The 24,096-nt window shown below is 44.3% G+C and overlaps 1 protein-coding gene across 8 annotated transcripts in view; it reads left to right on the top strand.

Moving 5' to 3' along the window:
- The window catches only part of LOC132402996 (uncharacterized), a 276,911-nt gene that overhangs the window by 62,860 nt on the left and 189,955 nt on the right, over window positions 1–24,096 (top strand). For all 8 annotated transcript variants that reach the window (XM_059986192.1, XM_059986188.1, XM_059986187.1 and 5 more), the window contains one exon: window positions 1,999–2,061. In XM_059986192.1, coding sequence (XP_059842175.1) covers window positions 2,011–2,061 — 51 coding nt within the window. In that variant the 5' untranslated portion in view covers window positions 1,999–2,010. The remainder of the gene's footprint in view (window positions 1–1,998; window positions 2,062–24,096) is intronic.

Below are 24,096 nucleotides of genomic sequence, written 5' to 3'. Positions count from 1 at the left end.
GAAGTGTGGGAGAAGCAAAGAGGCTGAAGAGGTCTTTAGATTTGGAGAACGGGCAAAGAAGTGGCAGATACAGTGTAGAGAAGTGTATGGTCACGTATTTTTGTAGAAGGAATAAAGGCAAAGACTATTTTCTAAGCAGGAGCAATTTCAGAAATCAAAGGTGCGAAGGGACTTCGGAGTCCTAGTGCAGGGTTCTTAAGTGTTACCTTGCAGAGTGTGTTGGTAGTAATGAAGGCAAAGGCAATAATAGCATTCATTTCAAGAGGATTATGATATAAAATAAAGGACGTAGCTGAGGTTTTATAGGACATTGGTCAGACCACATTTGAAGTATTGCTAGGAGCTTTGGACCCATGTCTAAGAAAGGATGTGCTGGCATTGGAGAGCATAGGTCCAGAGGAGGATCACAAGAATGATCCCAGGAATGATGGGTTAATATATGAGGAGCTTTGATGACTCTGGGCCTATACTTGTTGAAGTTTAGAAGAATGAGGGAAGATTCTCATTGAAACCTACCAAATATTAAAAGACCAAGATAGAAGGGACATGGAGCCGATCTTTCCAATAGGCGGTGAGTCTAGAACCAGAGTGGAGAGCCTCAGAATTGAAGAATGTTCCTTCAGAACAGAGATGAGGAGGAATTTCTTTAGCTAGAGAGAACTGAGTCTGTTGAATTCATTGCCACAGATGGTAGTGGAGATCATGACTTTGGTATGTTTAAAACAGAGTTTGATTCTTGATTAGTAAGGGTGAAAAATGTTACAGGAAGAAGAGGAGAATGGGGTAGAGAGGGCTCAATGAATTAGCCATGATCCACACTGGATGGGCCAAATGGCCATATTCTCCTATGTCTAATGGTTTTATTTCCTCCCTGCTATGTACTTCGCCTCCATTCTGCACTTTCCCTCACCTTCACGGCAGCCTCATTGTAACTGCTTAGTGGCATGAGTACTTTAATGTATGACATTCTTCCTAGAGATCACCATGGCAAAGGCAAAGAGTTTCGAAATTTCATGCAGCTCCTACATTCGAATATGATTCATGGAGTAAATTGCCATTTCACAGTTTATCTATCTATCTATCTATCTTTTATTTATGTATTTATTTATTATTTTTATTTGGAGATGCAACATGGTAATAGGTCCTTCTGTTCTATATATGATTTGTTTTGCTTGGTATTAGTGTTATATGCGTGGGGAAGGACCACAGTGTAGGGTTCTCCTGCTACTGGTGAGGGAGGGGCTGGGTTGGGGTAGGAAGTCCCTCAGTCATTATAGTAAGATACCCCCTGGGGGGCTACATGAGTGGCTACAGTTTGATATGTAGGAATGTAATAGAATAGTACTGAAAGCATCAACTTTGAATACAAAGAATGAAAAGGCATTGCACGATTATACATGTGAATAATTTTAAAAGATTGTGACGTTTATTTTTGTTGAATAAAATTTGTGTTATATGCAGCATAAGTTTAAAGCTGCAAAAAAAAACTCTAGTTCAATTTCTAGATTTGAATCTAATAGATTAAAATAAAGTGTGCTTCGTGTGAGTGGCCTTCAGAAGTGATTTGTAAAGCTGGTCTCCATAATAAGGTGCATACCACCGCTATACAAAGCTATACATTGGAAAGAGCTCGGCTGCACAAGAATAGCTTGCACTAGGTAATGCCCAGATGAAATTCAGCAGGGGAGAGAGTTGGAATCCACCGCAGTCATTTCCACTCCAGGGGACGTGTGCTAAAGAAAATATAAGCATGTGACAGAATCTCTAATCACTTGTGCTTTACAGCATTTTAACAGTCATCAAAATTGGGTCCTGACAGGACACATTCTGAAAGTCCTAACGATAATCTGTTAAGTTTCATTTTGAAAAGGATTTCAAAAATTTCAATTGCAAGTATTTAAACCAAATTGTAATTCCATTTACAAATGTGCAAGTGACTGGCATATCTCAAAAACTATTTGGAGTTTTGATTGTCTTTTTATGTTTGTTTCCCCCCAGAGAAAAATTGAGATGCTGCGATCGATTGAGCCTATGCAGGGTTTCAAAGGTGCTGCGGTCAAGGTGAATTTACTGCTTTGTTCCTATTTTGCTGTACCTGGGGATTAAGTGGAATAAAAGCAAATCCTGTAAATGCAACTGATTACCTATGATGCAGGGCATTCTTTTTGTTTAGATGAAAGGTCAGCATCCTGAAAAATTGATGCAGTCTGAATAACTGAGTATTTCCAGCATCTTTATTTCAGATTTATAGCAACTGAATTTTTATATTTTATTTTTGTTCTTTTATTTGTCACTGATAATTATACCTTCTCAAGCTGTGGTGTTGCAATGCGTTTGATCAAGGTTAAAAGTGATATTTCATTAAATGAAATTTAACTGACTGCAACTTTAGACTTTTACAATAGGGAGTCATTTGGACATTAATTTTAATCTTATTATCAGCTTTGATATTTCTGATTTTTGGAGCTATGGGAAACTTCAATATTCACAGTAGGCTGTCAGGTGTGTTGCTCCCCTCCTGAAATGTGATAGCTTTTCTGCATTCTTTCTTGACGTATGTGACTCAAATATAGAACCAAACAGAGTGGCACTTTAACATTTCTGTACTATTTCTACTTCCCAAGCTCTGGAATTTGTTCCCTTAATTTCTCCACCTTTCTCCTCCATTAACCCATTTCTTCAACTAAACTCATGGCAATCTTTCCTGTTGTCAACCTATGTGGCTTTGTTTCCAATTTTATTTAATACTTTGGTCCTATGAAATGGACCATCTACTGCATCAGATGTACACTCAGTGGCCATGTTATTCAGTACAGGACTGGAACCTGGTGTGGTCTTCTGCTGCTGTAGTTCATCCACTTCAAAGTTCGTTGTGTTGTGCATTCTGAAATGCTCTTCTGCACACCACTGTATTAACGTGTGTTTATCTGAGTTGCTGTTGCCTTCCTGTCAGCTTGAACCAATCCAGCCATTCTCAACAACAAGGTGTTTTTACCCATAGAACCATTGCTCACTGGATGTTTCTCCATTTTTCACACCATTCTCTGTAAATTAGAGACTTGTGCGTGAAAATCCCAGGTGATCAGCAATTCCTGAGATATCCAAACCACCACATCTGACACCAACATTCATTCCATGATCAATGTCACTTTGATCACATTCTTTCCCCATTCTCATATTTAGTCCAAACAACAACTGAACAACCTCCTCCTCCACTTCAAATTCTCAAATATAAACTAGTTGCACATAGAAAGAGAATAATAAACTTTTCAATCAGATGGTGGTTCTCTTGGTGGCCAAACAAAGATTTAATAGAAAAACAAAATACATTTAAGTCAGACAGCCTCCTGAACAATATTCTTCTTTGAATTTATATTGATTACAACTTACCAAAACATGCTGAATTGTCTCTGGACTGCCACAGTCACATAATCCAGTTGAATGTTTTCTTATTATCTTTAATAATTTAGCCCACAATGCCCCAACCTAACTCTTGTTAATTTCACCATATCTCTATGATTTAAAGAGTAAGCCTGAGATCTTTTTAACTAGAGGGTGACTAGAAAAGAAATGCCTTCCCTTTAATTAATTTTTCCAATCCTCTTGCCATTTCTTCTCTACGCCTTTTTTTATCCTACTTCTCAATTCTGCTCTCCCTAGGGGTATTCTAATTCCTACTTGCCTGCTCTGTAAGGAAGACTTTGCAATGCCATCCACAATTTTATTTCCCTCCACCCCAGCATGCCCAGGTATCCATGTAAATCTAACTTCACAACCCATCTTCCCTACTTTAAACAAAACTAAGAGAATCTCAATAACTATTGAGGAAATCTGCAGATGCTGGAAATTCAAACAACAACACACACAAAATGCTGGTAGAACACAGCAGGCTAGGCAGCATCTATAGGGAGAAGCACTGTCGACGTTTTGGGCTGAGAACCCTCGTCAGGCTCCAGCTCTGTATCACTTTCGCCAATCACTTTTCCAGCTCTTAGCTTCATCCCTCCCCCTCCAGTCTTCTCCTATCATTTCGCATTTTCCCCTCTCCCCACTACTTTCAAATCTCTTACTATCTTTCCTTTCGGTTAGTCCTGACGAAGGGTCTCGGCCCGAAATGTCGACAGGGCTTCTCCCTATAGATGGTGCCTAGCCTGCTGTGTTCTACCAGCATTTTGTGTGTGTAACTATGTCAGGATGAGCTTTTGATTTATTCCCTTTTATAACTAAACCTCTTGACCATGTCTGCATGCTTTTATGCATTGCATTGCTGCCACATGATCGTCTGATTAGATTTTTGCATGAATGAGCAGATGCACAGGTGTTGCTAATAAAAGGGCCACTGAGTGTAGGTTGCAGTTGTTGATGTTGTGGCGACCCATTTCCTGGCACATCCGAACCGGCTCACAATTAGCCAGCGTTCTGGCTAAGGGAGATAGCTTACGGGGGTTTGTGAGTACATCTCTTGGAGCATCCGCGCCCACGGGGGACGGGTTGAGGGAGGCTTAAAAGCAAGGCTGTTTAGTTCGAATAAAGTTATCTTTGACTGCAGTTTACCGACTCCGTGTCGTTATTTTAGCGCTGCGTGTAGCACACCGCTACAATTGGTGACCCTGACGGTCCAAACGATTTTTGGACCAGAGATGACTGACGCTGCCTCTGTTCATGCGGTTTTGTTGAAACTGCTTGGTTTCTGGATGCCACAACCTCACCTATGGTTCCAGCAAGCAGAAGCCCAATTCCACATTCGGCAGATAACCTCAGAGGACACCCGTTACTACTACGTGGTGAGCTCCCTCGACCCGGACACAGTGGCCGAGGTTGCGGAGTTCGTACAGTCTCCCCTGGCGGACGGCAAGTACACGGAATTCCAAGCCCTGTTCCTCAGGACTTTTGGACTCTCAGGGCACGAGCAAGCTGCCCGTTTACTGCACCAGGATGGCTTGGGAGACAGACCTCCATCGGCTTTAACGAATGAGATGTTGTCTCTGGCCGACGGACATACACCCTGCCTCATGTTTGAGCAGGCGTTCCTAGAGCAGCTGCCCGAGGACATACGCCTGCTGCTGTCCGACGTAGATTTCAGCGACCCCCGGAAGGTGGCAGCCCGGGCGGACTTGCTGTGGAAAGCCAAGAAGGTGAGTGGGGCGTCCATCGCACAGATCTCCCAGCCACGCTCCCAGCAGCAAACCAGACCAGGCCCGGCTGCAGTGCCCGCTAACCCCAGAGGCAGGGGTGAGGAGCCCAACGAACAATGGTGTTTCTACCACCAGCGGTGGGGTGCAGAAGCCCGCCGTTGTCACCCGCCCTGCAAGTTCCCGGGAAACGCCAGGGCCAGCCGCCGCTGATGGCTACGGCGGCTGGTCATCGGGATAGCCTCCTGTATGTGTGGGATAGAAGGTCGGGACGCCGCTTTTTGGTCGACACCGGTGCCGAGATCAGCGTCTTACCTCCGACGAGTTACGACACCCGCAGCAGGGCACCGGGTCCCCCCCGAGGGCCGTGAACGGCAGCACAGTAAGGACCTATGGCACCCGTCAGGTGCAGCTACAGTCCGGCTCCAGCCAGTTCACGTGGGACATCACACTGGTCGCCGTAGCCCAACCGCTTCTGGGTGCGGATTTTGTGCGGGCTCACAGCCTACTGGTCGACCTGCCCAGGAAGAGACTGGTCCGCGCCGAGACCTTTCAGACGTTCTCCCTGGGTGCAGCCCAGTTGCCAGCCCCTCACCTCGGCTCCATCACACTTTCCGACGACGACTTCACCAGGGTCCTGGCGGATTTCCCATTGGTTCTGGCACCGCAGTTCACAGCAGCCATGCCCCGACACGGCGTACAGCACCACATCCCGACCCAGGGACCACCCCTTCATGCCCGTGCTTGGCGGCTTCCCCTGGACAAGTTCCGACTGGCAAAGGAGGAGTTCAAGAGGATGGAGGAATTGGGGATCATCCGGCGGTCCGACAGCCCATAGGCCTCCCCCCTGCACATGGTGCCCAAAGCGACAGGGAGCTGGAGACTGTGCGACGACTACCGCAGGCTGAACGAGGCTACCACACCGGACCGCTACCCTGTGCTGCACATTCAGGACTTTGCAGCAAACCTGCACGGCGCACGGATCTTCTCCAAGGTAGACCTCGTCCGAGGGTACCATCAAATCCCGATGCATCCGGACGACGTCCACAAAACGGCTCTCATCACCCCGTTTGGCCTTTTCGAGTTCCTCCGCATGCCGTTCGGCCTAAAGAATGCCGCACAGATGTTCCAGCGGTTAATGGACGCGGTGGGACGCAACCTGGACTTCGCGTTCATCTACTTGGACGACATCCTCATAGCCAGCAGCAGTCGTCAGGAGCATCTGTCCCACCTTTGTCAACTCTGCGCCCGGCTGAGTGACTGCAGTCTAATGATCAACCTGGCCAAATGCCAGTTCAGGCTCAACATCATTGACTTCCTAGGCCACAGGATTACTAAAGACGGGGCAATCCCTCTGCCGGCTAAGGTAGATGCGGTCCGCCATTTCCCCCGACCCACCACGATCAAAGGCCTTCAGGAATTCGTAGGTATGGTCAATTTCTACCACCGTTTCCTCCCTTCAGCTGCCCGGATCATGCGCCCCCTGTTCGCCTTGCTGTCCGGTCCAGACAAGGACATTACCTGGGACGAGGAGTCCGCTGCCGCTTTCATTCAAACGAAGGAAGCCTTGGCAAACGCCGCGATGGTAGTTCACCCCAGAATGGACGCCCCTACCGCCCTCACAGTGGACGCATCTAACATGGCAGTCAGTGGGGTGCTGGAGCAACTCATCGCAGGTCACTGGCAACCCCTGGCGTTTCTCAGCAAACACCTGCGGCCACCCGAGCTCAAGTACAGTGCTTTCGACCGGGAACTGTTGGCGCTCTACCTGGCAATCCGGCATTTCAGGTACTTCCTAGAAGGTCGGCCCTTCACCGCGTTCACGGACCACAAACCGCTTACCTTTGCGTTTACGAAAGCATCCGACCCCTGGTCATCCCGCCAGCAACGCCACCTGTCCTACATCTCTGAATACACGACGGATGTCCGGCACGTCTCGGGTAAGGACAATGTCGTGGCGGATGCGCTCTCTCGCCCTACCATTCATGCCCTTTCCCAAGGGGTAGACTTTGAGGCATTGGCAGAGGCGCAACAGGCAGATGAGGAGATCCCAAGTTACAGAACCGCAGTCTCCGGTTTGCAGCTCCAGGACCTCCCCGTAGGCCCAGGTGAGAGGATCCTACTCTGTGACGTTGCCACTGGCCAGCCCCATCCCTTGTGTTTTCGACTCCATTCATAACCTGGCACACCCCTCCATTCGGACGACTGTCCGGATGGTTTCCAGCAGGTTCCTTTGGCACGGACTCCGCAAACAGGTCAGTGAATGGGCCAAAACGTGCATGCACTGCCAGACGGCCAAGGTGCAGCGGCACACCAAAGCTCTGCCACAGCAGTTCCACCCCACCGGCGTTTCGACCACATTCATGTGGATATCGTGGGCCCCCTGCCAGTGTCGCGAGGAGCGCGGCACCTCCTGACTATCGTGGACCGGTTCACAAGATGGCCAGAGGCGATCCCGCTCACCGACACCACCTCTGAATCTTGCGCCCGGGCACTGATCACCACCTGGGTGTCCCACTTTGGTGTACCGGCCCACATTATCTCCGACAGTTCACATCCAGCCTGTGGTCTGCTATGGCCAGCCTTTTGGGGACTCAGCTGCACCACACCACTGCCTACCACCCACAGTCGAACGGGTTAGTGGAGCGTTTCCACCATCACCTGAAGTCGGTTCTCATGGCCCGCCTGCGAGAAACTAACTGGGCGGACAAGCTTCCCTGGGTCCTACTCGGCATCCGCACGGCGCCCAAAGATGATCTGCACGCCTCGTCAGCCGAGTTGGTGTACGGCGCACCCCTGGTCGTCCCCGGGGAGTTCATACCAGCCCCAAGGGGGCAAGAGGAGGAACCCGCAGCAGTCCTGGGCCGACTACGCGAGAGGCTCGGCCACCTGACCCCCATACCCACTTTGCAGCATGGGCAGAACCCGACCTGCGTACCCAAAGAACTGCAGAACTGTAAGTTTGTGTTTGTACGAAGGGGCGGGCATCAGCCACCGCTGCAATGGCCCTACGAGGGGCCATTTACGGTGCTCCGGAACAACGGGTCCACGTTCGTGCTGGACGTTGGGGGGAGAGAGGAGTTTTTCACGGTGGACCGACTCAAACCGGCCCATGTGGACCTGGCGCAACCGGTCGAGTTTCCGGCACTGCGGCGCAGAGGCCGACCTCCCAAACAGGTTCTGGCCCAGACTGTGGACATTGGTGGGTGTATCGCCGGTTCTGGGGGGGGGGGGGGTTATGTGGCGACCCATTTCCTGGCACATCTGAACCGGCTCACAATTAGCCAGCGTTCCGGCTAAGGGAGATAGCCTACGGGAGTTTGTGAGTACGTGTCTTTTGCAGCATCCGCGCCCATGGGGGGGGGGGGGCGCGGGTTGAGGGAGGCTTTAAAGCAAGAATGTTTAGTTCGAATAAAGTTATCTTTGACTGCAGTTTACCGACTCCGTGTCGTTATTTTAGCGCTGCTTGTAGCACACCGCTACAATGTAATGATTTCATGACTTGATCTCCATTGGTATTACATGCAGTTAGTTAGAGAACAATGGAAGTAACAACATTGTGTGAAACAAAACAAAGTGCTGAATAATTGCAGAGGCTATTCATCCCTGTCTGCTGCAGGCCTGCTTTACTCAAAGCATGCCCTGTCTTTACTCATGTAAATCCATCAATGTAGTGATCACCTTCACCTTGTAATTCTTTAAATACATTTATGTAATTTATTTCAGCCACATACTGTAAAGGTATTCTTTATTTCTTATCTTACATTCTTATCACTCTTCAGTTCCTGTTTGATTTTGTGTTAACTATATTTTATTAATGGTCTGTAGTTAAGGTACAAGTGGAAACATTTTCTTTGTATCAGTGATACCACAAACTGCGTGATTGTCTTTTTCCTCAGAGAGGACATTTCCCCTCCCTTTAACAGTAGTCAACTTGGCTATTATACCTTGAAACATTATTTTAATAAGGGTTGTGACACAGCACAAATTTCATTGCTGAAAGAGTTGAAACAAAAGAACCAAAACAGTGTTTTTATTGCTGTATTGTCCTTCTCCATTTCCTCATGGGATTCACCTAATTACCTGCAATTCAAGTTGTTAAAATAATCCTTAAGTCATACTGACATTCTGCAATCATATACGAAATGCCGAAACGAATGCAACTCCCTCTAGACCATGTGCAATCTCAGTGCTACCCAGAATAAGTCCTTGCATGAGTCACCACTGCTTAGTGTTACTCAGCTTCCCACACTGTAATTATACTGGCAACAAAGCCATAGCGCACTTACAGTTTGTGCTCTCAAACTCCCTATGATGAGATTATTGGGACCCTTACAATGCCATCTGCAGACTTACAGTAAATTATTGTGCACTTTGCACCTCAGATTATTATTTTTTGTTACAGAGAATACAAGTCTCTGGGAAGATCTTTTCCTCTCGGGATTTTGGATTAGTGGCTGGATTTTAATAGTGACCTTTTCAGGGCTAAATTGTAATAAGCATGTTGGGTGACAGACGGAAAATGAACGTGTTGTAGCTTGCAATTTCAGCAGAGTGCCTGCCCAATTGGGACCTGAGAAGAAATAAAATATATATGTCTATGTGTGTATACCGTAGCTATATTATATAGCTGAAATTGTATTAAACAGTGTCTCCATTTTTACATCTCACTTTACATGTCCATTAAGTCAGATTAGTGCACCAGGTAATGAAATGTATTGCTGTGACGATCCCTCTGTATATGTGAATTGGGCCTTGAGAATGTTCCACAATTTGTGCTGAATGACTACCGTATATGTAGAAGCTAAGCAGTTTTATGTTTTTCATTGATGCATCTGGCGTCACCAATTGTTGGTGTAGGTTTGGGATTGCTCATGAACTTTGTACAAAGGCAGTGCCTAGCGTCCGCTGTTACAGTTCACTCATTAGGTATTTCTGACTTCTTCTGAACTTCATTGTGTTTTGCTAGCATCCTCAGGGTGGAAGTCACACTGCTAGAAGTTGAATATTTGAATCCAAGGGGGCTAGCTTATGTTAGATGTTGGTGACAGACATTGTTGGTGTTCTAGTGGATGTGGAAACTCTTGAACTTTGGATCCATTTGTCCTTCACTTGGTTTCAGTCTGTAAACCACTCACGAGTCCCTCTGCACAGCAGCATGCTGCAATTTTTTACCATTTAAATAATAATCTGCTCTTTCATTTTTCCTTCCAAAGTGGATGATTTTGCTTTTACCAACTTTGTACTCCATCTACCAGACCCTTGCCCACTCACTTAACCTATCTATATCTCTCTGCAAACTCTGTGTATCTTCTGCACAATTTGCTTTTCCACTCAATTTAGTATCACCAGCAAACTTAGATACACTGCACTTGGCTACGATCTTCCAGATTGTTAATGTATATCATGAACAGTTGTGGTCCCAGCACCAACCCCTGTGGCACACCAGTCACCACTGATTGCCAACCAGAGTAACCCAACTCTCTGCTTTCTATTAGTTAACCAATCCTCTATCCAGGCTAATATATTACCGCTAACTCTATGCATCCTTATCTTATGGATAAGTCTTTTATGTGGCACTTTATCAAACGCATTCTGGAAACCCAACTAAGTAACGCCCATCTGTTCCCCTCTATCCACTGTGCTCATTATTTCCTCAAAGAACTCCAGTAAGTTTGTCAAACAGGACCTGCCTTTGCTGAATCCATGCTGCATCTGCCTGATGGATCCATTTCTTTATAGATGCCTCGCTATTCCTTCTTTAATGATGGCTTCAGGCATTTTCCCAACTACCTGCTAACTGGACTATAGGTACCTGCCTTTTGCCTACATCCTTTTTTTAACAGTAGCATGACATATATTGTCTTTCAATCTGCTGGAACCTGCCCAGAGTCCAGAGAATTATGTTAAATTATTACCAAAGCCTCTACTATAACCTCTGCCATTTCTTTCAGTACCTTCAGATACATTACATCAGGACCAGGGGACTTAACTACCTTCAGGCCCACAAGCTTGCTCAGCACTACCTCTTTAGTGATAGCTATTGTATCGAGGTCCAAACCTCCCATCATATCCATAACATCTCTCTTTGGCATGTTAGATGTGTCCACACTGTGAAGGCTGCCACAAAATAGTCATTCAAAGTCTCGGCCATTTCCTCATTACCCAATATCAATCTCCCCTTCTCGTCCTCCAAGGGACTTGCATTCACTTTAGCCACACTTTTTCGCTTTATGTAATTATAAAGCCTTTTGCTGTCCATTTTTATATTTTGTGTTAGTTTACTTTCATAATCTATCTTCCGTTTCTTTATTGCTTGCTTAGAGGTACTTGTTGCTTTTTAAAGTTTCCCACTCTTCCAGTTTCCCACTATTCTTGGTGACTTTGTATGCACAAGTTTTAGTTTGAAGTCTTTTATTTCCTTAGTTATCCAAGATTGGTTCTCCCCACCCTTTCTGTCTTTGCTTTTAACTGGAATATACTTCTGTTGAGCACCATGAAAAATCTCTTTGATAGTCTTACACTGTTCCTCAACTGACCTGCCATATAGCCTCTGTTCCAATCTACACTAGCCAAATCCTCCCTCATCCCATTGTAGTCTCCATTTTTTAGGCATAATACACTGGCTTTAGATTGAACTATTGCACCCTCCATTTGTATGAGAAATTCAATCATACTGTGATCACTCTTTTTCAAGAGGATCCCTTACTGCAAGATCACTAATTTTACCTGTTACATTGCGCAGGACCAGATCTAAGATAGCGAGTCCCCTTGTAGGTTCTGTAACATGCTGCTCAAGAAAGCTACCATGTGTGCATTCTATGGATTCCTCCTCAAGACTGCCTTGACCGACTTGATTCACCCAATCTATGTGCAAGTTGAAGTCCCCCATGATAACTGCTGTAAAATTTTTACATGCCTCAGATATTTCTCTGTTTATTGCCGGTGCTGCTGTAATGTTATTATTCGGTGGCTGATAAACAATTCCAACCAGTGATTTTTTCCCTTTAGTATTCTTAATCTCTACCTGGATGAATTCAGCATCCTGCTCCTTAGATGTTATATCATCTCTCACTATTGCCTTGATCTCATCTTTAATTAAGAGCACTACATGGGCCATGACAACTGGACCTTTCCCCTCCCACTGCAAATTCCTCTGCAGGTCAGATAAGATGTCCGGAATCCGGGCACCAGTCAGGCAACACAGCCTTTGGGAAACTCTATCCTCACAATAGAGAGCTCTGTCTATTCCCCTGACTATACTATCCCTAATTACCAGTGCATTTCTCTCCTTTCCCCCCTCTTGAATGGCTCCCTGAACTACGGTGCCACAATTAGGTTGCTCATCCTTCCTATAGCCCCCACTCTCATCAGAGGGAGCAAGAATCTCAGACCTGTTGGACAAGCTCAAGGGCTGAGGCTCCTCCGGCACTGTCTCTTGGATCCCACTATCTGCCTCACTCAGAGTCACACCCTCTTGTCCCTGACCACAGACTGAATTTCAGGCTGCTAATCTAATGGATGTGACTGCCTCCCGAAACAGAGAATCCAGGTAACTCTCCCCCTCCCTGATGTGCCGCAGTGTTTGAATCTCAGATTCCAGGTCATCAACTTTGAGCCTGAGTTCATTGAGCAGCCAACACTTGTTGCAGATGTGGTCATCAGGAACCACAATGGGGTTCACCAGCTCCCACATCATGCAGTTACAGCACATCACCTGATCCTGCATCATCCCTACTTTATTAAATTAGCTGTAACTTAATGACTTACCTGTGCCTCCTCACCAAAGCCTCGACCCTGCTTCACTTTTATTTGCTCCTGCTAGTGGATCGTGAATCAATTGGTCTGTAAAACACTCCTTTTTTTTACACTCCTCTTTCTGACTCTCTCTTCAAGTTGATTGGTCCACCGCTAGTGAGTTGAGCCCCTTGAATTGCTCTTTTTTTAAACTTTCCTCCCCAACCTGTGCGAAGCTCATTTTCCGCAAATCGCTTGATTTGATATCGGGCTGTAACCTCTGACTATCCACAACACCCCCAACTTTTGTGTCATCAGCACACTTACTAACCCACCCTTCTACTCCTCATCCAAGTCATCGATTAAAATCACAAAGAGCTGTCCCAGAACAGATACCTGTTGAATACCACTGGTCACTGTCCTCCATGCAGGATACAAACCATCTACAACCACCTTTTGCCTTCTGTGGGCTAGCCAATTCTGGATCCACAAAACAAGGTCTCCTTAGATCCAATGCCTCCTTACTTTCGGAAATGAGCCCTGCACAGGGAACCTTATCAAATGCCTTACTGAAATCCATGTACTCTATATCCACTGCTCTACCTCCATCAATGTGTTTTGTTACATCTTCAAAGAATTCAATTAGTCTCAGAAGGCATGCCTGCCCTTCACAAAGTCATGCTGACTAATCAGATTATGTGTCTCTAAATGCTCATAAATCCAGGCTCTCAGGATCTTCTCCAACAACTTGCCCACCACTAAAGTAAGACTGACTGGTCTATAATTTCCTGGGTTATCTCTACTCCTTTTCCTGAGCAACATTTGCAATCTTCCAATCCTTTGGTACTTCTCCCATCCCTATTGATGATGCAAAGATCATTGCCAGAGGCTCAGCAATCTCCTTCCTCTTTCCACAGTAGCCTGGGGTATATCTCATCTGGCCCCAGTGCATTATCTAAAGTAATACCTTGCAACAGCTCCAGCACATCCTTTTTCTTAATGTTTACACACTCAAGCATTTCAGTCTGCTGTAATTCATCCCCACAAGTGCCATGGTGATTACAGAAGCAAAGTATTCATTGAATACCTCTGCTCAATGCGCATGTTTTCACTGTTGCACCTGATTGGTCCTATTCTCCACACGGCTCATCCTCTTGTTCTTCACATACTTACAGAATGCCTTGGGGTTTTTGAGATGGCTTTTTAGAGTAGCTTGTGGTTGAGCCCACTTGAAGATCAGCTATTTTAGATTGGGTGTTGTGCAATGAAGTGGAATTGATTCGAGAGATTAAGGTAAAAGAACCCTTGGGGAAAAGTGATCACAATATGATCAAATTCAACATGAAATTTAAGAAGGAGAAGCTAAAGCCAGATGCATCAGTATTACAGTGGAGTAAAGGGAATTATGGAGGCATGAGAGAGGAGCTGGCCAGAGTTGATTGGAAAAGAACACTGGCAGGAATGACAGCAGAGCATCAATGGCTGGAATTTCTGGAAGCAATTCAGAAGGCACAGGATATATACTTCCCAAAGAGGAAGAAGTATTCTGAAGGCAAGATGACACAACGATGGCTATCAAGAGAAGATTTTTGGGAAACTGAAAGGTCTGAAGACGGATAAGTCACCTGGACCAGATGGTGTACTCCCCAGGGTTCTGAAAGAGCAGTTGAACAGATTGTGGAGGCATTAGAACTGATCTTTCAAGAATCACTGGATTCTGGAATGATTCCGGAGACTGGAAAATTGCAAATGTCACACCAAGAAGGAAGAGAGGCAGAAGAAAGTAAACCATAGGCCTGTTAGTCTGACCTCAGTGGTTGGGAAGACGTTGGAGTTAATTGTTAAGGATGTGGTTTTGGATTGCTTGCAGGGAGATGATAAAATAGGCTATCTTCAGCACGGTTTCCTCAAGTGAAAATCTTGCCTGACAAACCTGTTAGAATTTTTTTGAAGAATTAATAGCAGGATGGACAAAGGAGAATCGGTAGATGTTATGCACTTGGATTTTCAGAAGGCCTTTGACAAGGTGCCACACATGAGGATGCTTAAAAAGCTATGAGTCCATGGTATTACAGGAAAGATTCTAGGATGGATAAAGCAGTGGCTGATTGGCAGGAGGCAAAGAGTCGCAATAAATGGAGCCATTTCTCGTTGACTGACGATTAGTGGTGTTCCACAAGGGTTTGTGTTGGGACTGATTCTTTTTATGTTATATGTTACTGATTTGGATTATGGAATTGATTACTTTGTTGCAAAGTTTGCAGACAATACGAAGATAGGTGAAGGGACGGGTAGTGTTGAGGAAGTAGAGAGGCTACAGAAGGACTTAGACAGATTAGGAGAAAGGGCCAAGAAGTGGCAAATGGACCACAGCGCTGGGAAGTGTGTGGTCATGCACTTTGGTAGAAACAATGAAAGGGTTGACTTCTCTAAATGGAGAGAAAATACAAAAACTGTGGTGCAAAAGAGAGTTGGGAGTTCTTGTGCAAGATTTCCTAAAGGTTAATTTGCAGGTTGAGTCTGGTGAGGAAGGTAAATTGAATATTAGCATTCATTTCAAGAGGACTAGAATATAAAAGCAAGGATGTGATGTGGAGACCTTATAAAGCACTGGTGAGGCCCCACTTGGAATATTGAGAGCAGTTTTGGGCCCCTTATCTTCGAAAAGATGTGCTGAAACTAGAGAGGGTTCAAAGGAGGTTCATAAATGTGATTCCAGGATTGAATGGCTTGTTATATGAAGAGTGTTTGATGGCTCTGGGCCTCTATTCATTGGAAATCAGAAGAATGAGGGGTGACCTCATTGAAACCTATTAATGGTGAAAGGCCTTGATAGAGTGGATGTGGAGAGGATGTTTCTTATGTTGGGAGAGCATAAAACCAGAGGGACAGCCTCAGGATTGAGGGGTGTCCTTTTAGAACAGAGATAAGGAGGAATTTCTTTGGCCAGAGGGTGGTTAAACTGTGCAGTTCTTTGCCACAGGCAGCTATGGAGGCCAAGTCCTTGTATATTTTTAAGGCAGCGGTTGATAGATTTTTGATTAGTCAAGGCATGGAGGAATACCGGGGGGGGGGGGGGGGAGGCAGGAGATTGGGGCTGAGAGGAAGTATGGATTGTCTATGATGAAATGTCAGTGCAGTCCATAGGCCAAACAGCCTAATTCTGCTCTTGTATCTTATGGTCTGAACCATAGCTGAACCAAAACCAAATAGTTCTGGGGTTGATCAAGCATGATAATCTTGTTTGCAACCAACTGAGTTCAGTTTTGCCCTGAATATGTTCTATATTGTAAGCTTTATTACCTTTGTTAAAAAAAGTCACTTTGATCCATATTTTGTCTTTGAATTATTGATTTCCTTCTCTATCTAGTTGTCCTTCCATCTGATCTAGCTACTTGTACAGTACTGCACTTATTGCATTCTGTTTTTCTTCTTACTGCCTTGCTCTAATTATGCATAACATGATCTGTCTGGATGGCAGGCAAAACAAAATATTGTCACGGTATGTTTGTGCATTCAATCCATTCCAATTCAATCACTTGTTTTGTTCCTTTGTTCAAGTAACAGGAACATATCTAGCCAATCAGCCCTCTCCACACTAACAAAACAATTAATGAACTCCCACCGTTTACTTCCAATACTCTAAGGACGGATGGAACTAGACAAGGTTTCAGCCTTTAGCACCTGATTAACTAATGAGCTTACATGGAAGGACTTATTCTACAATGGACAGCAGCAAAGGTAACATGCTCACTGGAGATTTGTTGTAGTGGCAGAAAGAGTGGGCTATAACTCCTGATGATTGTGGCCTAGATTGTCTGATGGAAGCTGGGGAAACTCTGCTGAGCATGTAGCCTATTTACATAAATAAGTGTCTAGTGTTGGTCTCTTGGATTGCTGCTAGCTAAATCTGGTCAGGATAGTCCCACAGTGCAAAATTGTATTCTGAAAGGAAGGGTACTGGTGTCAAACTTAAAATTGGTTGTCATTTTCTGAGCTATCTATTCCCAGAACATCCTTTTCCTCTGGCGAAATGGCAGTTTCCATGGCAATTGCAGGAATGAGATGTTCAACTGTGTTGTTTCCATTTGATGAACGTCTGAAAATTCTGTCACCCTGCCTATCCAAGTATTGGGGGGCGGGGGGAGTGTTTAACGTATATTCAGTTTATCATGATCTACACATGTACATGTATGTACTGGGACAATGAAAGAATTACTTGAGGGAGCATCACAGGCACGACATAGCATCGTTAAGCAGGACACACAAGGAAAACATAAATTATAAATTATATTCAATTTTTACAAGAAAGAACAAAATTTGAACAAAAAGTCAATTGTAATGCAAAGTGGTCAGAGTGTTGCTATAATAAGATGGGGATTCAGGTTAAAATGTATTTAAATTTATTCATGTTTAGGGATACAGCACAGTAACAGGCCCCTCTGACCCAATTAGCCCATGCCACCCAATTACACCCATTGACCAATTAACCAACTAAACCATACTTTGGAATGAGGGTGCACCCAGAGAAAACCCTCATGGTCATGAGGATAACGTAAAAATTCCTTACAGACAGCAACAGGAATTGAACCTGGGTTGCTGGCGCTGTAAGGCGATGTGCTAACTGCCATGCTATGGTGCCGGCCACAAACCGTTGGTTTAAGAACTGAATGCTTGAAGGGAATGTTCTTGAACCTCATGGTATGGGACTTCAAGACAAGTCAAGTTCAATTTTATTGTCATCTGACTGTATGTATATACACCAAATGAAACAATGTTCCTTTGGTCCGCTGTGTACCACAAAACGTTTCACACACAGCACATGAAACAAAATATCACCACAAATAAGTTAATAAAATATAATTCAAGATGCACATAGTGCTCAGCACAGGTAAACCATAAATAGTTTGTTCTGGTGATGAGACCTCGGTTGTGGCAGGGTATTCATTAGTCTCACAGTCTGAGGGAAGCAGCAGTTACCCAGTCTGAGGGAAGAAGTGGTTACACAGTCTGGCAGTCCCAATTCTGATGCTCCGGTACCTCCGTCTTGATGATAATGGGTTAAAGAGATTGAAGGATGTGTTGCTCTTCATATACAATGCTCCCAGTAAACGTTACAAATGATGGAGAGGGAGTTTATTACTATCCTTTGTAGCGTCTTGTGATCTGGTACCTTGCAGCTTCCATACCACACAATGATGCAGCCAGACAGGATCCTCTTGATGGTGCTCCTGGTGAAAGTTGCTAGAAAGGGGACAGAGAGCCTTGCACACCTCATTCGCCTCAATAAATGTAGATGCAGCTGTGCCTTCTTGACTAATGAGGAATTATGTGGGTCCAGGTAGGATCATCCATTATGTGTGCACCAAGGACTTTGTGCTCTTTACTCTCTCCACAGCTGGGCCATTGATGTGCAGTAGAGAATGGTCAACCTGCATCTTTTGGAAATCCATAATCATCTCTTCTTTTTTGCACGTTGATACTCGTTGTTCTCACACCATTTGAAAAGCCTCTCTATCTCCTATCTGTATATGGACTCATCATCATTACTGATTAGGCCAACTATCATCAGCGAATTTGATGATGCAAACTTCTTGCTTCTGTCCTTCTGCCCAATGGTAGCTGCCAGTAGATAGCACAGTCCTGAAGGTGGGGATCTTATTTGATAATAGATGTTCCCTTCTTGAGGCAGCACCTCATGTAGATACTACCAATGGTGGGGAGTGAGCTGCCCGTGATTCATCTGACTGAGTCCACTACTCTCCGATGGAATTGGTCCTGGCCAATAAAGTTAAAGCAGCGGCATTTCATTTGTAGTCGTCCAGCTTGTATGCAGTGCTTGAAATATTGTATATAAAAGGCAAAAAAAAACAGAATTTAGTACTAAATTGAGATTATCTATGCCTGAAAATGGAAACATTTCACATTTATACACAACATGCACAAGGTTATTGGTGAGTTACAGAAGAAGGCACTTTCCTCTTGTTTGGGAATTAATGAAATGTTGCCACGTTTCACAGTCAATAGCATGGATATGTGACCCATTATATTCTCCTGTTGGGATGATGTCACCCTTGGTCCTGGTCAGTCTGCATTCATGGTCTTATCCTGTGTACCTGTGACAGAAATAAACCAGTACCAATACAAGTGTGTGCAATGGAATGGCCTCTCTCAGAAATCAGATGAGGTTATTAAAATTCCATCCAGTAGGTGATTATTACTGCACTTAACAACTGTGCAATGGGTGTAATGCAATCTGTTACTGAAGAATCAATATGACTGGCCAAGCAGGCTAGGTTAGACCTATCACTTAGAGGCACGCCAGCAAAGAGTATGTCCATAATGTTTCAAAGTACACTATTTCCTAGCTGAGTAATGTCTTCAGAGGTTCAGATTTCAAAGATAATTATGATGGAGGTATGTGATGGCCTCAGGGAAAATATAGTACTGCTGTTATTCTAGACCTACTCCCTCCAGTAGGGTCAAGTTTACCTTGACTGTTAATTACCTCACAATGGGGTTTATTTGGAGCACATGCTCAAGCATTCGTGTCAAGATGGCACCTGCATACAATGCTCCTTTGGCTAACATCTTCTGGATAGATCATAAAACCATATATTTCACTTCTTTTATGTCTTTTACGTTTGTTTTTCATCTTGGACGTGATTCTGGAATTGTTGGAGCCTGTGATTTGCTGTTGTTCAGATGTTCCGGTGCTCTACAGTTTCCCAGAGGCAGAGGTGGCCAGTGTGGCAGGCTGCAGGGACAGGGTGTGAGCTGATGTTCAACTCCACTTCACCGATTTAAAGCTTCCATTTTTAACTGATTAAAGTGATGAGGGAGATTGAAACATTGCGGGAAATGCAGAAGCTTGGAGATCATTCGGGTGCTTCAGCATTCTGCAGTCTCTGAGAAGATTCCAGAAGGCAGAGGCAGCGTGTGTGAACTTCAAGGAGAGAAGGCTGTGGGATGGGGTGCAATGTGTTGTTTGACTCCATTTCTCCAGTTATAACAGAGAGATTGAAGCATGGAGGCAAGAACGGAGGGTGAGCACTGGCTGCCTGTCTTTTAATCGTTCTTTTATGGAGAACCTGCTGCAGGGGCCCAGAGATTGTTGCTCAGGTTTTCTGTGTTTTGAATGTGGACTTGGACTATAGACATTTTCAGTTTTATAATTCTTTATATTTTGTATTTTTCACTGATCTATCTTGTTTTCTTTTGTGCAGGAAGGGGGATTTGGGAGTTGATGTGCATGTTAAGATTTTGGATTTTTTTGTGAGTGTGGGGTGGGGGTTAATGATTCTGCTGCTTTTTTTTTCTTAGTTGGTTTCATGGCTACCCGGACAAGAAGAATTTAAAAAAAACAAACCTTTGAGCTGCTGTGCCTTCTAAATTGCCGCTCAATATTGCATCATAAAAGTTGTTCAGCCACTTTACTGAGAGAGGGATTACTTTATATACAGAAAGTGTTGTAAACATTTAGCAGATGAGGCAGCATCTATGGAAAATTACTGTTAACGTTTTAAATCCAGGACCTTCCATCAGAACCAGAAAAGAGGAAAAAAACTGATTAGAAAACTTTTATTTCATATTTCCAACATCTGCAGTTCATTGATTTTCATTTAACTTCTGTTTTAGTGAGAAAGTTGTCACCTAATTGACATTTAATTTGACAACCTTCATGTGCAGGCAGCATTTAGTTGCTCTCGTGCCTATGAAAGCCCCACACTAACAGAAGGCACTTTCACTAGCTTGGATTATCAGAAGCTGTTCTTCATGGGCAGTGCAGTGTATCCTAGCAGAATTCGTGACACATTTAACCTTGTGTTGTGTGAGCTGCCAAACCTATGGAGCCCACCACTGCCTGGAGTAGTGGATCTGGAGAATAAGTAACATCTTCATTTTCTCTGGCTACTCGGCCCTGTGTGATTCCTTCCAACAGAAGGACTCCCTTATGGAGAGACTGTTTGCATAATGAGAGACAGAGTTCTGCACTAGATGACAATCCATGTTAATAATGTACTTCTTCAACATGGAGCCAAAATCTCTCACTTCCTTCTTAGCAGTACACATTACTCAGTACCCAGCAGTGAAGAGAACAAATTATTCACTTATTGACTGATTTGCTTCACAGTCTGTTACCTGAAAGCTGCAACCTTTTTAACAGACAGTGTCTTTGGAAACAAGATGCTTTCCTCTTGGTTCTGGTACTCTCCACGTGTGCAATTATTGTTCCAATATTTGAGCTCTTTGTAATGCTGCTCATTACAGTTGTTTGGGAAGATCCAGAGATGTCACCCAGCTGAGGGCAGTGCTGAGAGCATTTCAATCTGATTGGCATTCAACAATTACAGAGATGCTTTAAAGGGTTAATGTTTCTCATCACTCAGTGGAAGTGGATATCAACACATTAAATTGCTGATTGTACTTGTGGGAATCACTATGTTTCACACTGCAGTCAGAAAATGGTCTGATGTGCTGTATCTTTGTCCTGCACCGTACATCAGTGAATACTGCTGTTTGCTCATTCAAACATGTGCATTTAATTCCCTGTCAAGACAGGACTCCACAACAGAAGGGGCATATTGGAGGTTTTGCATCCCTGCAAGCAACTTCGCTCATAAATGACTGCCTTCAATAAGAGTTCTGCCTCAGAAATGGCTCTGATTATCAGAGTTAGTACAGAACAGCAAGGGAAGAAAACATAAGGAAAATAGAACTAATCTGGCTTTAGGGCACAGAGACGGTTACTGACAGACCAGCGTGTAACCAGTACTATGAATATACAACTCGCACAATGAAGGCAGCAATTGCCGCTTGGCTGTTATTCTCAATAGGAATGCCTCGGTTAAGTGAGGAACAGCTTGGAGCATAATCACTTGCATGCATCTGTATATATCATTTTTTTGAGGCAAGGTAAAGCAAATATGCCAACAAATGCAAATATAGACATTTTGCACCTGACTGATAAAAGTATAATTGTGAAGAAAAGGTGCTTTTTGTTTATTGCTGCATTTTAACATAAATTTATAAGAAATCCTTGTAAATTTGAGCAAGGAAAAACACAACCAATTTGTTTACCAAACATCCTAACATTATTTACTTTTTGCAAACTTTATCTGGGCTTAGTATGTTACAGAAATGAACAGGTGGCCTTGAAGCTACACAAGCTCTTGCCCGAGAGGAGCTGGCTACAGATGGCAGCCCACTGTCACTCAAGAGAACAGTTGGGATTTCTGGCTGTTGGAAATCGTTGTGCCAGGTGATCTGGTGCCTGTTTGACGGTGGCATCAATGTTCTTGAGTACCAGGAAACCACCTAGAGTCCTGGGTAGACAGTTGTGTGATAATCTGTTGGCACTCAAACTGTTCCAGTATTGTTTCGCCATCTAAATCCAGAGATGAGCCAAAATCTGCCTCTTCAAACATGTGTATCTGGTCCCTGCTATCTTTGTTTGTCAGAGATATCTTGCTGCGAAGAAAGAGCAAGAGTCTGGTGGCCTATGTCTCCTGTTGCCAGTATTCCCTTCCGCTCATCCCTGTTTCTCCAGTGTTACCTGTTGCTCATCCCTTCTTCAAGCATCCCACTTTGCTGCTACTCTTTTGCCAATATCGCTTTTTGCATATGCACCTCCTCAAGTCTCTGCTGCCCTCCTATTTCATGCAGTTTACCCCTTCCTAGGAGGGATTCCTCAGGACTGTGTTGATGCCCTGCAAAGATGGTAGAACTTTTAAGATATGACATCTAGGCTTTCAAGTTGTTGTAGTACCACAGACTCCTGCGAAACACCACTAGTCCCTGGCAGCCAACTAGAAAAGGGTGCTTTTATCCCCACTTTCTGCATTCTAACAATCAACTAATGCTCTAACCATACCAGTAATATTCCCATAATACCATGGGCTCTTAACTTGGTAAGCAGCCTCATGTGTAACACCATGTCATAGGCTTTCTGAAAGTTCAAGTACAGTCGGCCCTCCCTATTCGCGGGGGATTGGTTCCAGGACCCCCTGTGGATACCAAAAAATGCAGATGCTCAAGTCCCTTATTTAGCCTGACCAGTGTGGTGGTCTTTAGGACCCGGCAGAGCTCTGGACCTTATTTAGCCTGACTCAGTGTGGTGGACTTTAGGGCCCAGTGGAGCTCTGGACCTTATTTAATCTGTCTCAGTGCGGTGGACTTTAGGACCCAGCAGAGCTTGGGACCAGCCACCCTCGGCTGCTGCTGTTTCTTGTTCCGTTGACGGAAAGCAATCACGATTGAAAATGAAGTGGAAATAATAAAGTGGTCAGAAAAAGGTGAAATGCCGTTGGTCATTGGAAAAATGTTAGGCTACAGTTGGTCAATGATCAGAACAATTTTAAAGGATAAAGTGAGAATAATGGAGCATGTGAAAGGCTACAATTATTACTAAGCAATGCAGTGGTTTAATTGTTGAAACACATACATTTTTTAGTGTTTTATATGCATAGAAAGGTAAAATATCTACTATATACTAAGACAATCATTTGACCAACTGACGCTAAATAATACTGGATGTACTTGTTCCAACTAAGAAAACTTCCGTTTTTTTTGCGATCCCGATCTCCAGTAACCTACGCACATCCTCCCATATACTTTAAATCTTCTCTAGATTACTTATAATACCTAATACAATGTAAATGCTATGTAAATAGTTGTTATACTGTATTGTTTAGGGACTAATGACAAGAAAAAAAAGTCTGTACATGCTCAAACATCAAGTGCTGGAGAGAGAACTCCTGGGATTTCCCGATCCGCGGTTGGTTGAATTCGCGCATGTGGAACCCGCAGATAAGGAGAGCCAACTGGATGCAACATCCCCTGCGTCTCCTTTATCTATCTGACTTATAATCTCCTCAAAGAATTCCAACAGGTTCGTCAGGCAAGATTTTCCCTTAAGAAAACCATGCTGACTTTGTCCTATCTTGTCCTGTGTCACCAAGTACTCCATCCCCTCATCCTTAACAATTGACTCCAACATCTTCCTAACTACTGTCAGGCTAACTGGTCTATAATTTCCCTTATGCTGCCTTCCTCCTTTCTTAAAGAGTGGGGTAACATTTGCAATTTTCCAGTCCTCTGGAACCATGCCAGAGATTTTTGAAAGATCATTACTAATGTCTGCCGTTACCTCTTTTGGAACCCTAGGGTGAAGTTTATCTGGTCCAGGTGACTTATGTACACTTAGGTCTTTCAGCTTTTTGAGCAC

Source organism: Hypanus sabinus, chromosome 12 (assembly GCF_030144855.1).
Source record: "Hypanus sabinus isolate sHypSab1 chromosome 12, sHypSab1.hap1, whole genome shotgun sequence".
NCBI classification, from domain to species: Eukaryota; Metazoa; Chordata; class Chondrichthyes; order Myliobatiformes; family Dasyatidae; genus Hypanus; species Hypanus sabinus.
Note: the sequence above shows the minus strand (reverse complement) of the source record. Positions and strands in the feature narration are given on the sequence as shown.